At 35.5% G+C, this 15,045-nt stretch overlaps 1 protein-coding gene across 1 annotated transcript; it reads right to left on the bottom strand.

The window, feature by feature from the left end:
- Positions 1–8,446: 8,446 nt before the first annotated feature.
- Positions 8,447–14,407, bottom strand: LOC114047258 (olfactory receptor 1361-like). Its single transcript, XM_027868040.1, has 2 exons — positions 13,485–14,407; positions 8,447–8,492 (listed from the first exon to the last, which is right to left on the bottom strand). The coding sequence occupies exons 1-2, from the start codon at positions 14,405–14,407 to the stop codon at positions 8,447–8,449; spliced, it is 969 nt and encodes a 322-aa protein (XP_027723841.1).
- Between the last annotated feature and the right edge of the window lie 638 nt (positions 14,408–15,045).

The raw sequence follows: 15,045 nt of genomic DNA, 5'->3' as shown, positions 1-15,045 counted from the left end.
AGGGGTAAAGGAAATTAAAATAGATAACTTTGTGTGAAACTGAAAATTTTGTGCACAGACAAAATTAATGCATCTAGGAAAAAAGAGAAACAGTCAAAAGGGAAAAATATTTATCAAATATCTCTGATAAGGGTTAGCAGCTACATAAGCAACTTATAGATACATATGTGTATTTACATGTATATACACACATATATACATAAACACACACTATATATACATATATATATAACTAGATAGTATGTATGTATAAAACCAAAAGTCATTTAGCCATTTTCTAATAGAAAAGTTGTCAAAGAATATGACAAGTAGTTTTCAAAATGGTAACCATTAATAATTATATGAAAACAAATACCTCAATAGATGCAGAAAAGGCCTTTGACAAAGTACAACACCCATTCCTATTAAAAACATTAGAGAACATAGGAAAAATGGTTTACCTTAAAATTATAAATAAGATTTATCTAAAATCATCAGCAAGCATTATCTGTAATGGGGTTAAGCTAGAAGCTTTCCTAATACAATCCTGGGTGAAGCAACGATGTCCATTATTACCCCCTTATTCAGTATTGTACTAGAAATGCTAGCCACAGCAACAAGAAAAGAAAAAGAAATGGAAGGAATTAGAATAGGCAATAAGGAAACAAAACTATCACTCTTTGCAGATGATATGAAGTTATGCTTAGATAATCCTAGAGAACAAACTAAAAAACTACTTGAAATAATTAACAACACTAGCAGAGTTTAAGGATACAAAATAAACCCACATAAATCATCAGCATTTCTGCATATTACCAACAAAGTCCAACAGCAAGAGATAGAAATAGAAATTCCATTACAAAAAACCCTGCAGACAATATAAAATACTTGGCATTCTATTTGCCAAGAAAAACCCAGGAACTGTATGAACACAATTGCAAAACACTTTTCACATGAAGTCAGATCTAAACAATTGAAAAAATATTAATTGCTCATGGGTAGGCTGAGCCAATACAATAAAAATGATAATTCTACCTGAATTAATCTCTCTACTCAGTTCCAAACTAATCAAACTAACAAAAATATTTTATAGAGCTAGAAAAAATAATAACAGAATTAATCTGGTAGAACAAAAGGTCAAGGATCAAGAGAATCAATGAAAAAAATGTGAAGGAAAGTAGTGAAGCCATATCAGATCTATGGATAAGGGAAGAATTTAGGACAAAAGAAAATGTAGAGAGCATTACAAAATGTAAAATAAATAATTTTGATTATATAAAATTAAAAAGTTTTTGCACAAACAAAACCAATATAACCAAAATTAAAAAGTAAGCAGAAAACTGGGGGAAATTTTTTTTGCAAGAAGTATGTCTCATAAACTCTTCATCTCTCAAATATATAGAGAGCTGAGTCAAATTTATAAAAATATGTCATTTTCCAATTGATAAATGGTCAAGATATGAACAGGCAGTTTTCAGACAAATCAAAGCTATCTATAGAAATATGAAAAAATGTTCTAAATCACTATTGATCTGAGAAATGCAAATTAAAACAACTCTGAGGTACAACCTCACACATATCAGATTGACTAATTTGACAAGAAAGGAAAATGATAAATGTTTGAGGGGAAGTGGGAAAACTGAGCCACTAATGCACTAGTGAAGCTGTGAACTGATCTAACCATTCTGGAGAGCAATTTGGAGCTACATCTAAAGGGCTCTAAAATTGTGCATACACTTTGATCCAGTAATACCACTGCTAAGTCTATATCCCAAAGAGATTTTTTTTAAAAAAGGAAAATGACCTATCTGTACAAAAATATTTATAGCAGCTCTTTTTGCTGTGGCTGAGAGTTGGAAATTGAAGGAATCCCCATCAATTAGGGAATGGCTAAACAAGCTGTAGTATATGATTGTCAAGGAATATTATTGTGCTGTAAGAAATGACAAGCAGTATGATTTCAGCAAAACCTGGAAAGACTTATATGAACTGATGCAAAATGATGTAAGCAGAACTAGGAGAATGTTGTACACAGTAACAGCAATATTGTATGATAAAGAATTGTGAATGACTTAGCTATCCTCAGCAATATAATGATCTAAGACAATCCCAAAGGATTAATAATGAAGCATGCTATCCACCTCCAGAGAAAGAACTGATATCATTTGCATACAGACTGAAGCATGTTATTTTTCATTTTCATTCTTTTTCTTTTATTTGCATCTTCTTGTACAAAATGACGAATGTGGAAATGTTTTATATGATTGAAAAAAAATAACCCAGTTATATGAAAGAGTGCTCCAAATCACTAACAGTAAGAGAAGTGAAAATAAAAATAACCATGATATTTCACTCTATACTCTTCCAATTGGCAAAGACGTTAAAAGTGAGGAATAGTCCATGTCAGGAAGATAGGCATAGTAGTGCATTGTTGGTGGAGCTGTAGGTTAGTACAACCTCTTTTGAAACCATTTTGGAATTACAGCAATAAAAATAATTTAAATAAATATTAAAATATGTTTATATGTAATTATAATTTAAATGAATATATTATAAATAAATAAATAAAATAAATATAGCAATAAAATTGATTAAATGTCCATGCCTTTTGACCCAGAGATTCTACTACTATGCTTATGCCTCAAGGAGGTCATTGATAAAAGAAAATTCCCATATGCACCAAGATTTATAAAAGCATAGTGTGGCATATTAGCCTAGAGCTTAAAAGAAAGTAGATGCCAAAGGATAGGGGAATGGTTAAGAAGCTTGTGACACATGAATGCAATGGAATATTGCTGTACTCTAAGAAATAATGAATATCATGAATACAAAGAAGCATGGAAAGAGTTTTAAGAACCGAAACAGAGTGGAGTAAATAGCACAAAGGAAACAACATACACAATGACTTAAAATGGAAATGGAAAGAACCTGAAAGCTATCCAAAGCAAATGTTGCAAATTTATAACAACAAACATGGCTCCAAAGAAGAGATATGAACATGATTAATGTGAAAATATGTTTACTAAGAATCTATATGTAAGGGGCAGCTAGGTGGTGCAGTGGATAGAGCACTAGCCCTGGATTCAGGAGGACCTGAGTTCAAATCCGGCCTCAGACACATAACACTTACTAGCTGTGTGGCCCTGGGCAAGTCACTTAACCCCATTGCCTAACAAAAAAAAAAAAAACAACACAAAACCAAAAAAAGAAAAGAAAAATATTTTTTGAAAAAGAATCTATATGTAGAGCCTATATCAGATTTTACACTGTCTTGGAGAGGGCAGAGGTGAGGGAGGTGAAGAAAATTTAAAACTCAAAAGCTTATGGAAGTGAATGCTAAAAGCTAAAAATAAATAAATTTAAAAATTAAAAAAAGAGGTATGAGAGGATACCTTACCCACCTCTTTGCAAAAGTAGGTGATCCTCAGGTGTGTTACATTCCATATGTTTTCAGAATTTTTCAATGTATTGATCAATTTTGATGGTTTTCTTTTTTATGTTTTTTAAAAATATTGTTTTGAGGGACAGCTTTCTGGGAGGGGGAGAAGGAGATATAATGGCGGAAATTTTGGTGTTTTAAAAAAGAAAACAAAAGATATCAATAAAATTCATTTTAAAAAGAAGATATTATCAAAATTAAAATAAAAAAGCACATTGAGTTGATAAATAAAACTTGAGTGTATGTTTTAAAAGCAAAGAAACCAAGATAATATATAAACAATTAGCTAATCAGATGAAAAAAGAAAGAGAAAAACAAAATTGTTGATATAAAAAATAAAAAGGGGGAAATTGCAACATTTGAAGATTAAATAAATTATAATAAATTATCTTGCCTAATTTTATGGTGCCAAATAATTCACGAATACTTGCAAAAATATAAACCACTTAGAAGAAGAGAACAAGAAACAGATGTATTTAAATAACAAATATCATAAAAAGAACAAATCAGACATTAAGTGCTAATGGAAAATATCCAAATCTGGATGAATTTGTAAGTAAATTCTATAAACATTCAATGAGAAATTCCAATATTGTATAAACTGTTTACCAAAATAAGAGAAGAGGGAATCTTGTGAAATTCTTTCTCTGATACAAATATGAGTTTGATACCTAAACCAAAGAAACATTAGAGAAAAATAAATATAAAGCAATACCACTAATAAATTTCAATGCAAACACTAAATAAAATATTATTTAAAAATGCTATGATAGACTTCTGGGAGCCAAGATGGTGGAATAAGCAGTAAGCTACTCTCACTCTCCCTTATTGACCTTGAAAAACCCAGAAAATATCACCTGAGGAAAAATCCTGGAACAGTGGAACCAGCAGAAAGATGAGGTGCAGCAATCTTTTAGATCAGGAGGCTTGGGGGATTAACTTGAAAGGTCCCCCTTGCTGTGGTTGGAGGGAACCAGTACAGGATGGGAGGTGTCCTAGCAAGCCAGTGGCAAGCCCCACTTCAGCAAACCAGCAGGAGATCTTGAGACCCAGGGTGGTGGAGCAGGCAATCACCATGTTAGCTTTAGCAAAAAGAAAAGAAAAAGAAATTGAATGAATTTTAGAATAAGCAAAGAAGAAACAAAGCTTTCACTCTTTGCAGATGATATGATGATATACTTAGGGAATCCTAGAGAACCAAGTAAAAACTACTTGAAATAATAAATAATTTTAGCAAAGTTGCAGGATATAAAATAAATCCACACAAATTGTCAGTCTGTACATTACTAATAAAGCCCAACAGCAACAGGTAGAAAGAGAAGTTCCATTTAAAGTTACTCAACACTTTTCACATAAATAAAGTCAGATCTAAATAACTGGAAAAACATCAGTTGCTCATGGGTAGGCCAAGGTAATATAATAAAAATGACAATTCTACCTAAATTAATTTATTTATTCGGTGCCATACCAATCAAACTACCAAAAATATTTTATAGAACTAGAAAAAATAATAACAAAATTCATCTGGAAGAACAAAAGGTCCAGAATATCAAGGGAATTAATGAAAAGAAATGCAAGGGAAGATGGCCTACCCATACTAGATCTTAAATTGTATTATAAAGCAGCAATCATCAAAGTTACTTGGTACTGGCTAAGAAATAGTGTGGTGGATCAGTGAAATAGATTAGGTACACAAGACACAATAGTCAATGACTATAGTAATCTACTGTTTGATAAACCCAAAGACTCCAGCTTCTGGGATAAGAACTCACTATTTGACAAAAACTGATGGGGAAACTGGAAAATAGTATGGCAGAAACTAGGCATAGACCAACATATTACACTATATACCAAGATAAAGTCAAAATGGTACATGATTCAGATATAAAGGCTGATACTATAAGCAAACTGGGAGAGCAAGGAATAGTTTACCTGTCAGATTTATGGTGAACAGACGAATTTATGACCAAACAAGAGATAGAGAACATTATGAAATGCAAGGTGGATAATTTTGATTACATTAAATTGAAAAGCTTTTACATAAACAAAGTCAATGCAACCAAGATTAAAAGGGAAGCAGAAAACCGGGAAGAATTTTACAGCCAATGTTTCTGATAAAGGCCTCATTTCTTGGATATATAGAGGACTGAGTCAAATTTATAAGAATACAAGTCATTCCCCAATTGATAAATGGTCAAAGGATATGAACACAGTTTTCAGATGAAAAAATTAAAGCTATCTATAGTTATAAGGAAAAAATGCTTTAAATCACTATGGATTAGAGAAATACAAATCAAAATAACTCTGAGGTACCACATCACACCTCTCAGATTAACCAACATGACAGAATAGGAAAATGATAAATGTTGGAGAAGATGTGGGAAAATTGGAACACTAATGCATTGTTGGTGGAGTTATACACCGATTCAACCTTTCTGGAGAGCAATTTGGAACTATGCCCCAAGGGCTATAAAACTGTGCATACCCTTTGACCCAGCAATAGCACTTCTAGGGCTGTGTCCCAAAGAGATCATAAAAATAGGAAAAAGAGCCATGTGTACAAAAATATTTGTAGCAGCTCTTTTTGTGGTAGCCAAGAATGGGAAATTGAGAGGATGCTCATCAGTTGGGGAATGGCTGAATAAGTTGTGGTATATGAATGTAATGGAATACAATTGTGCAATAAGAAATAATGAACAGGCAGACTTCAGAAAAAAACCATATGAACTGCTGCTGAGTGAACTGAGCAGGAAGAGGAGAACACTGTACACAGTAACAGCCACATTGGGCAACTAAATTTGAAAGACTTATCTTTTCTTGGCAGTGCAATAATCTAAGACAACTGCAAAGGATTCATGATGGAAAATGCTATCCACATCCAGAAAAGGAACTATGGAGTCTGAATGCAGATTGAAGCATATTATTTGCTCTCTCTTTTTGTTTCTTCTTTCTTGTGATTTCTCCCATTGGTTCTAATTCTTCAAAACATGATTAATATGAAAAAAGGTTTAATATGAATGTGTATGTAGAGCCTATATCAAATTGCATGCTGTCTTGGGGTGGGGGGACAGGAGAGATGGGGAGAAAATTTAAAACTCAAAATCTTATGGAAGTGAATGTTGAGAAGTAAAAATAAATAAATAATTTTTTTAAAAATGCTATGATAACCTGTTAATAATTATACATTATGTCAAGATTGGATTTATATTAGAAGTATCAGTTTGGTTTGATGTAAGGAAAATTATAATCATATTAGATCATATTAATGACAAAATGATTAATATATATGATACTCTAAGAGCATAAAAATCTTTTGAAAAAATTCAACACCTGTTTCTGCAAAAAAAGAAAACCCATTAAAACCAATGGAAGAAATAAACATCTATAATATAGTAAGCACTACTTATTTAAAACCAAGACAACATTATGTGTAATGGGGAAAGCCTGGAGACTTTCCCAAAAGGATCATTATCACTTTTCTTATTTGATATAAATTTAGATAAGGTAGTTCTATCAATGGCAAGAAAAAAAGTTCAGGGAATAAGCATAGGCAAAGAGAAAAGAAACCTGTTACTTTTTCATATGATATATATGATGGTCTGTCTATAAATGTTTATGTAATCAACTAAAATTAATTGAAGCAATTATAAAGTTCAGCAAAGTTGCAAGGTATAAAATAAACTCAAATAAATTAGCAACATTTCTACTTTTTTATTGAAAAAAAGACCCAGACCGAAGACAGGGAAAGATAATTCTATTCAAAATAACTATAGAATGTAAGAAATATTTGGGAATCTGCCTACAAGCACACACACAAGAACTATATTAGGCAGGTAGGTGGCATAATGGGTTAAGATAAGAGTGCTAGACTTGGAGTCAGGAAGACCTTAGTTCAAAATTTTCTGTCAGATATTTACTAGCTGTGGGACCCTAGGTAAGTGACCTAATCTCTTTCAGCCTAAGTTTCCTCATCTATAGAATCAAGATAATAATAGCACCCACCTCAAAGAGTTGTAGTGAGGATCAAATGAGATAACATATATGCAGTGCTTTGCAAACCCTTAAAGCACTATATGAATTCTAGCTATATGATTGAATAAAGCAAAACAGTTTGCACAGAAAAATATACCTAAATAACTGAATACATCTTAATTTCTTAAGACTATGCCTTGCAAATATAATAAAATAATTATGAATATCTGAATTAATCAATCTATTCAATACTACACCAATCAAACTACCAGAGAATTATTTTGTAGAACAATGAAAAAATAATTTTAGAAATTCATCTGGAGGAACAAAAGGTCAAGAATCTCAACAGAAACAATTTAAAAATTAATAAGGCAGGGGCAAAGAAGTACTACCTCTGAATCTATAATATAAGAGAATAGTCATGAAGTGATTTGGTATTAGTTTAAAAAAATAGAAAGGTTAATCAGTGGAACAGATTAGGTATTCCAGACCCAGAAGCAAAAGAACAGTGTAGTAAATAGCATTTGATAAACTCAAAGGCCCTAACTTTTGGGGTAAGATTTCTTTGATAAACATCTCATATCTAAGATATGCAAATAATTGATTTAAATATAGAAAAATAAGAACCATTAGCTAGTTGATAAAAAGGTATTTCTTAAAGATAGAAATCCAAGCTATCAAGAACCATATAAAAACATTTCAGATGACTAAGTAAACTAGAAAACTAAAACAAACCTGAGATTCCATCTGACACACTCACTAGGATCAGCAAAAATGACCCAAAACTGGGAAATGACAATTATTCAAAGGGCTTTGAGGAAACAGAACACTAATTCACTGTTGGTGGAGTTGTGAATTGGCTCAGCATTTTTGAAAAGTAATTTGGAACTAGCTAAGTCAATCAGTCAACAAGTATTTATTAAGTTCTTACTATTGTGAGGCACTTTGCTTAGTGTCTCAAATGTAAAGAAAAACAAAACAAAAAAAGAGTCCTTACCCTCAAGGGAGTCATATTCTAATGGAGGATACATGTAAATGATTAGGTCAATGTAAGATTTATACATTTAGATGGAGAGTAATCTCAGAGAGGAAGGTGCTAGAACTTGTGAGGAAAGGAAAAGGTCTTTTTTTTTTCTTTTCTTAATTATTTTTACTGGAGGTAGTAAATGGGAGGAAGGAATATTAGGGAGAGACTAGCCTCCCTTCCCCACCCCCAAAAAAAAGATAAGAAGAGAAAACAAAGGCAGATCATTGAAATATTCTTTCGAAAAATAAGCAAAATCAAAGCGAGAAGGCCAGAAAGAAAGCGAGAAAGCTTCGAAAGTCACATGTTGAAGTAATTACACATTTAAAAGGGAAAAAAAATTTATTTGCATAATAGAAATTCACAACTTTATATATAATCCTGTATTTGTACTACTTTGCATAAGGAAATGTCCATTTTATTTGTTTTATTTGTTTTTGTTAAGTTCAGAATAAAAGAATAAAATTAAGGTTAAAACAAAAACCCCAAAATTTGCAATAGATATCAGCAAAAGACATGGTACTCAGAAAAAATTACACAGGGTTGTGGAGTTGGAAGTCTGAGCTGATGGCCAGGATCCTGATGTATGTGATAAGAAACACTGTAAAGAGTGGCTTCTGATCATCTGGCCAGATGGATGAATTCTAAGAGAGTGAATTCAGAAATTCTGCTTTAATTGACCTTGTGTTCCCCTGTAGATGGCAAAGCCTTGCTATTTAACCTGCTTATTTTCTTTTGGCTATTTAAGTTGTGAATAATTCTGTCATTTTCTCTGTGTTTTCCTTTTTTGAGAAAAAAAATCTGGAGTATCTTTCCAGGGGTTCACATGTGAATTGAGTAAGGGATAACTGGACTGCACTCCCTCCTTCCCCTTGCCTTTTACAATATCCTTATCTAGGATATTACTTATCCTAGATAAATGAAAAGAGGCAGCAAAGCATAGTGGAAGGAGAGCTGACCGTGGATTTAGGAATACCTGGGTTCAAATCATGCCTCTGACACATAATGGCTATGCCACCCTTGGCAAATCACGATCTATGGGCAACTCTCTAAGGGTTTAAATTCTAGAATGTTCACCAATCTCCATTGATTTAAGGGAGTTTCTTCACTGGGAGTTCTCTATATCAATGAAATGACAAAGTCTGGTCTAGAGGGAAAAAAAGTAGAAAACTGAGCTGAGTGTGTCTTGTTAGTCCCTCACAACCTAGGTGTCATCCTGGAATCCTCATGCTCTTTCAATTCTTATATTCAATCTATTACCAATTCTTGTTGATTTTGCCTTTGTAAAATTTCTCAAATACACCCCCTTCTCTCCTCTGGCACTGCCTAATCACCTAACCTCTGGACTACTGCAAGTCTTTTGGTGGGTCTGCCTGCCTCAAATCTCTCCTCGCTCTAGTCCACATTCCACTCAGTGGTCAAATTAATCATTCTTTATTTTTATTTTTATTTTCATTTTTAGGCAATTGGGTTTAAGTGATTTGCCCAGGGTCATACAGCTAGTAAGTGTCAAGTGCTTGGTCTAAGGCCAGATTTGAACGCAGGTCCTCCTGACTCTAGGGCTGGTGCTCTCTCCACCGCACCACCTAGCTGCCCCTCAAATTAATCATTCTAAAATGCAGATCTTACTGTTTCACACCTTCCCCCTTCTCCCCCGCCCCCCACCAATTCAATAAACTCCAGTGGCTCCCTATTACCACCAGAATCAAATATAAAATCTTGTTTGGCATTCAAAGCCCTTCATAATCTTTCCCTTATCTATTTTTCCAGTCTTTTTATGCCTTACTCCTGCTGCACCCTACTCCATGATCCAGTGACACTGGTCTCCTTACTGTTCCTCTCACAAGACAGTCCATTTCCCAAGTCTGGGAATTTTCTCTGACTGTTCCTCATTCCTGAATTTCTCTCCCTCATGTCTTTTGCCTTTCTTTGTACTCTAGTTCTTGTCACAGTGCCTGTCACAAGTAATTAATTTGATCAATGTAGCAGGTCAAACAGTTAACTTTTTTTCTTTCTTTTTTTTGATACTTTTTTAATTGAAAAAAATCTCAAAATAGTAGATTCCACTGCTGTTCAACTCTAATTTTAAGGAAGTTCATTAAATATGGATCTCGATTTGACTTCCTTATATCTTTCACTTATTCCTTCTAATTTTGCCTTTTAGGACTGTGGAAAATGTTTCATTCCTGTTTTATATGGCAGCCCTTCAGATATATAAAGATAGAGATCCCTGCCTGATGCCTCTCTAGGCTAACCATCTCTAGTTCCTTCAAGTTGTTTTTTTATACCACAGGTTTCCTTTCTTATTTTTTTTTGGCTGAGCATAATGACAATAACTTACATTTATATAGCACATTACACATTACAAAAACCTTTCCTCACCTCACCCCCAAAAGGTAGGTTTTGCAAGAAGTTTCTGAGATTTGATAGGTGAGGAAGTTAGGGCTCAGAGAGGCCTCAAGATTATGCAGAACCAAGACTAGAAAATCACACTAGAACCTAAGTATCAAAGCCCTTCTAACCCTAAGACTAGAGTCCAGCAAAGAATCCACATCATAGTGGAACACCAGAATATGGCAAGAGAGGAGCACATCTCAAGGAAGATGCCCAACAACAAGTGAAGTAGACCATCAGAGAGCAGCTCCTAGTAATTCAATGGAGTTTTGAGCAGGGAACAGAAGAGAGCAGCACAGTGACATCATCTGAGGACATCAATTGCACTGTGACAATGGTAGTATTAGTTGGCCCAACAACATGTTTCCTGGTCACATACATTTCCTATAGACCTTCCTAACCATGCCGAGGCCCAGCCTATATGTGTTCTGTATGGGTGTCCACTCTTTGAGCAGTGTTATGGTGGTGTGTAAGAGAAGGTACCCTAATGTGTATGGAGTGAATCTTTCTAGACACTTCATTCACTGTGTTGTTCAATTGATTACATGTTGTTTGCTTTAAATTAACATGTCCTCGATTGGCTAAATAAAAGAAAATACATCAATAATTGCTTTTGAGCTATGATTTGGAATGGATGCTGACCCCTAAAGCTGGGATAGCATTCTGGGGGTCCATATGTGAAGGAAAGGAATGTCTGGAATGCACTCCCTCCTCAATTCCACTCTTAACCTCTAGCTGCCTTCAAAATTTACCTTCAACAGTTCTACATGAAGTATCTTCTGCTGGTGCCCCCTTCCATCTGCCTCAGTTTCCTCATCTGTAAAATGTGTATAACAATAGCAACAACATTTCAGCCAATCTTGTAAAGAAGTCAATACTTTAAACAGGAGACAAAAAGCACATTACAAAACTTATCAGTTTTAAAACATGAAATCATACATAAGACCTGGAGCACAGAGCTTGTTGGCTAACAAAACTAATAACATGAAACAATACAAGCTCATATTCATATATCTTGTTAAGATCTATTTGCAGATGCTTTATTTCACTTGATCCCTGTGAAGAAGGTGGTACAAGGATGGTTTTGAAATTTTGTAGATGAGAAAATTGAGACTTAGAAAGATGAAGTAACTTATTTGAGTACATACACAGCGTATGGAAGTGGCAGAACAAGGACTTGAAAGGTCTTCTGTCTCTAAGGTCACCTTTCCACTTGGTGTCATTTTCTTTCTAGCAAACATGAAATCTTGGCTCACAAGATGATAGCAGAACCATCAGATTTAGAGATGGGAGAACTTTAGAGATCAAATAGTCCAACTTCATCCTTCTCATTTTACAGATGAGGAAACTGACATCAAGAATGGCTAAGTGATTTGTCCACGGTCCCATATCTCAAAATCCAGGGCTCTTTCTTCCCATGACTTAGTTTGGTCACAGAATTTTAGAGCTAGCAGGGACCTCACAGTATGGACAATATCATATGCCACCATCATTCAATGGAAAGGAAGCTCATAATCATTTAAGAATCAGTAAAGAAGGGGAAATGTATCAGGATACAAGGGAGACAATAAAAGAGGAAACTTTCAGAAGAGGAATTTATATTCCCCAACATCTACAAAAGAGTAAAAGGACCATAATAAACTTGTGAAAAGTATTCATATTGCAGCCACTATATGAAAATCATCATATTTTAGAGTCTAATAGGAACTTAGCTTATGGAATAGCTGGCACATACAGTTCAATAAAGATTATAACATGCGTTGCGTACATAATCACATTTGAGCTTCACAGTAGCCCCATGAGGTAGGTCATTATTATTCCCATTCCACACTAGTGGTTCAGATCATGGTCACACAGCTAGTAAAGGTCAGAGGCAGGATTTGAGTAGCTGTCTTTCCTCACTCCAAATTCAGGAGACATTTCCTCTACATCACACTGTGCCCTAAAGCATAGAATGTTAGTGCTCAAGGGGAGTTTAGAATAAGAATCTTAGGACACAGAACATAGAATGTCAAAATATGAAGGCACATTTAACATGTGAGGCTCTTGGAACATTGACAGTTAGAGGTAGAAAATTACTTTATCCATCACCCTCACTTTAGAGGTGAGGAAACAGGCCCAGAGAATGAAGTGACTTTTCTAATGTCATATAAGTTAGTGTTAGGGCTCAGGCTAGAACTCAGATCTCTTCATTTCTAGGCTGGGTCTCTTACTGTAATACTATGTTGTTTCTCATAGAAAAGAGAGAACCCCTTGTTCCCAATGACCTTGAGCCTATGGACGTGGGGCTGACAACAGTTACCATTTCATACAACACTCATTCAAAGGAGACATCTTAGTTCATGATGAATGTGTGTTCTCTTGCTAATGCTGCAGGGAGAAAGCATGAACAAGATGGAGATATTTCTTCAGAATTTAGAAGCAAAGACACTCAGAACAGTGTGCAAAGGCTCACCCCATTGTTGCTTGCTCTGCCTCCCCTCAGCCCCTGCTGAGAAAGGGCTAATAGAGCAGATCATCCCTAGCCGTAGACTCTAATGCTCTGAAGCAACCTTGCCATGATCCCCAGGCCTGGCTATTTCCAGGGTTTCCAATGCTTCCTCTGAGTTCAGGAGATGTGATGCTGAGTTCCTCTTGATTGGAGGGCAGGTTGGAAGTCTCGAGGTACAAACATACTGGATCTTCCTCCAGAGCCTCCAGAGAGCATCCTTCACCTCCTGGTTCCTTAAACTGTAGATCATTGGGTTCAGCGTGGGTGTGACCACAGTATAGAATATGACCACCTGTCTGTCCTGGTCCAGGTTGTAGCTGGAAGATGGCCGGAGGTACATGCGGATCACTGAGCCATATAGGAGTAGCACCACCAGAATGTGTGAGCTACAGGTGGACATGGCCTTTTTAAGGGCTGCAGCTGAGTGTAGGCGGGCTATAGCAGCCCCAATTTGGATATAGGAAGCCAAGATGAAGAAAAAGGGGCTTATAACAATGGCTGCATCTTCAGTGAAGATCAGCATCTCATTGACCACAGGTCGAGTGCAGGATAGCCTGAGCAATGGTGTGATGTCACAGAAAAAATGTGTGACCTGATTGCCACAGAAAGTCAGTTGGGCAACCAGCACACTGTAGAGGAGACTGTTGAGGCTGACCACCACCCATGAGGTCAAGGTGATGTGGAGGCAGAGGCTGCGGGTGACAATAGCAGAATAGCACAGGGGTTTACAGATGGCCACATAGCGATCATATGCCATGGCAGCCAACAGGTGACCCTCCATGCTTCCTATAGCCATAAAGAAGAAAAGCTGAGTTATGCAATTCTTGAAGGGAATTGCCTGGAATCCTGTTACTGTGTGCACTAGCATCTGGGGGACAACAATTGTGGCCAATAAGATGTCAATAAAGGAAAGCTGGCTGAGCAGAAAGTACATAGGTGCCTGCAGTTTGGGGTCTGTGTAAGCAACAATGATTAACATGGTGTTACCTGTCACTGCCACCAGGTACATGGAAAGGATGACTCCAAAGATGATTGGCTGCATCTCTGGATGACTAGATAGCCCCAGGAGGAGGAATTCAGTTACTTTTGTCCAGTTCCTAGTATCCATTAGACACAGAAAGGAATCCAAATCATCTGCAAGGAAAAGAGTGATAGGGACAACAATCATTTTAATAATATTGGAGAACATCTATGTAAGACTTTTAGGTTTGGAAGCACTTTACAATTAGTATATTATTCAATCCTCATTACCTCGTTTATTAGATTAGAGTTAATATTATCCCCATTTTACAGATGAAAGAACTGAGGCTGAGGGAAGTTAAATGACTTGCCTAGAGTCACACAACTTATAGGAGCTTACCTGAGGAATGATTTATACTCAGGTCTTCCTGATGCCAAGGCTTACTTGGCAGTACCTTGGAAGTACTCACTTCCAGTACCAACTCTATCACTGAATCATTGTATGTTTAGGCATGTTAACCCACAGCTCTCCTCTTCATTTTCTCATCAGTGAAAGAAATTTGGATGAGATGATCTCAAAGGTTCTTCACAATTCTTATATTCTATATTCTTAGATTTTTTTCAGCTCTAACATTCTATGTTCACTGGTCCCTTTCAGTTTTAATATTCTATATTCTGTCTTCTAATGCTACTGACTTGCAAATGAGGTCACTTGCAAATAGGCAGCATGCATAGTACAGTGGGAAGAATTACTTCATCTTAGAATCCCTAGCTAACCTCTAGGCT

Source organism: Vombatus ursinus, unplaced genomic scaffold, assembly GCF_900497805.2.
Source record: "Vombatus ursinus unplaced genomic scaffold, bare-nosed wombat genome assembly UNPS02014786.1, whole genome shotgun sequence".
Lineage (NCBI taxonomy): Eukaryota > Metazoa > Chordata > Mammalia > Diprotodontia > Vombatidae > Vombatus > Vombatus ursinus.
Note: the sequence above shows the minus strand (reverse complement) of the source record. Positions and strands in the feature narration are given on the sequence as shown.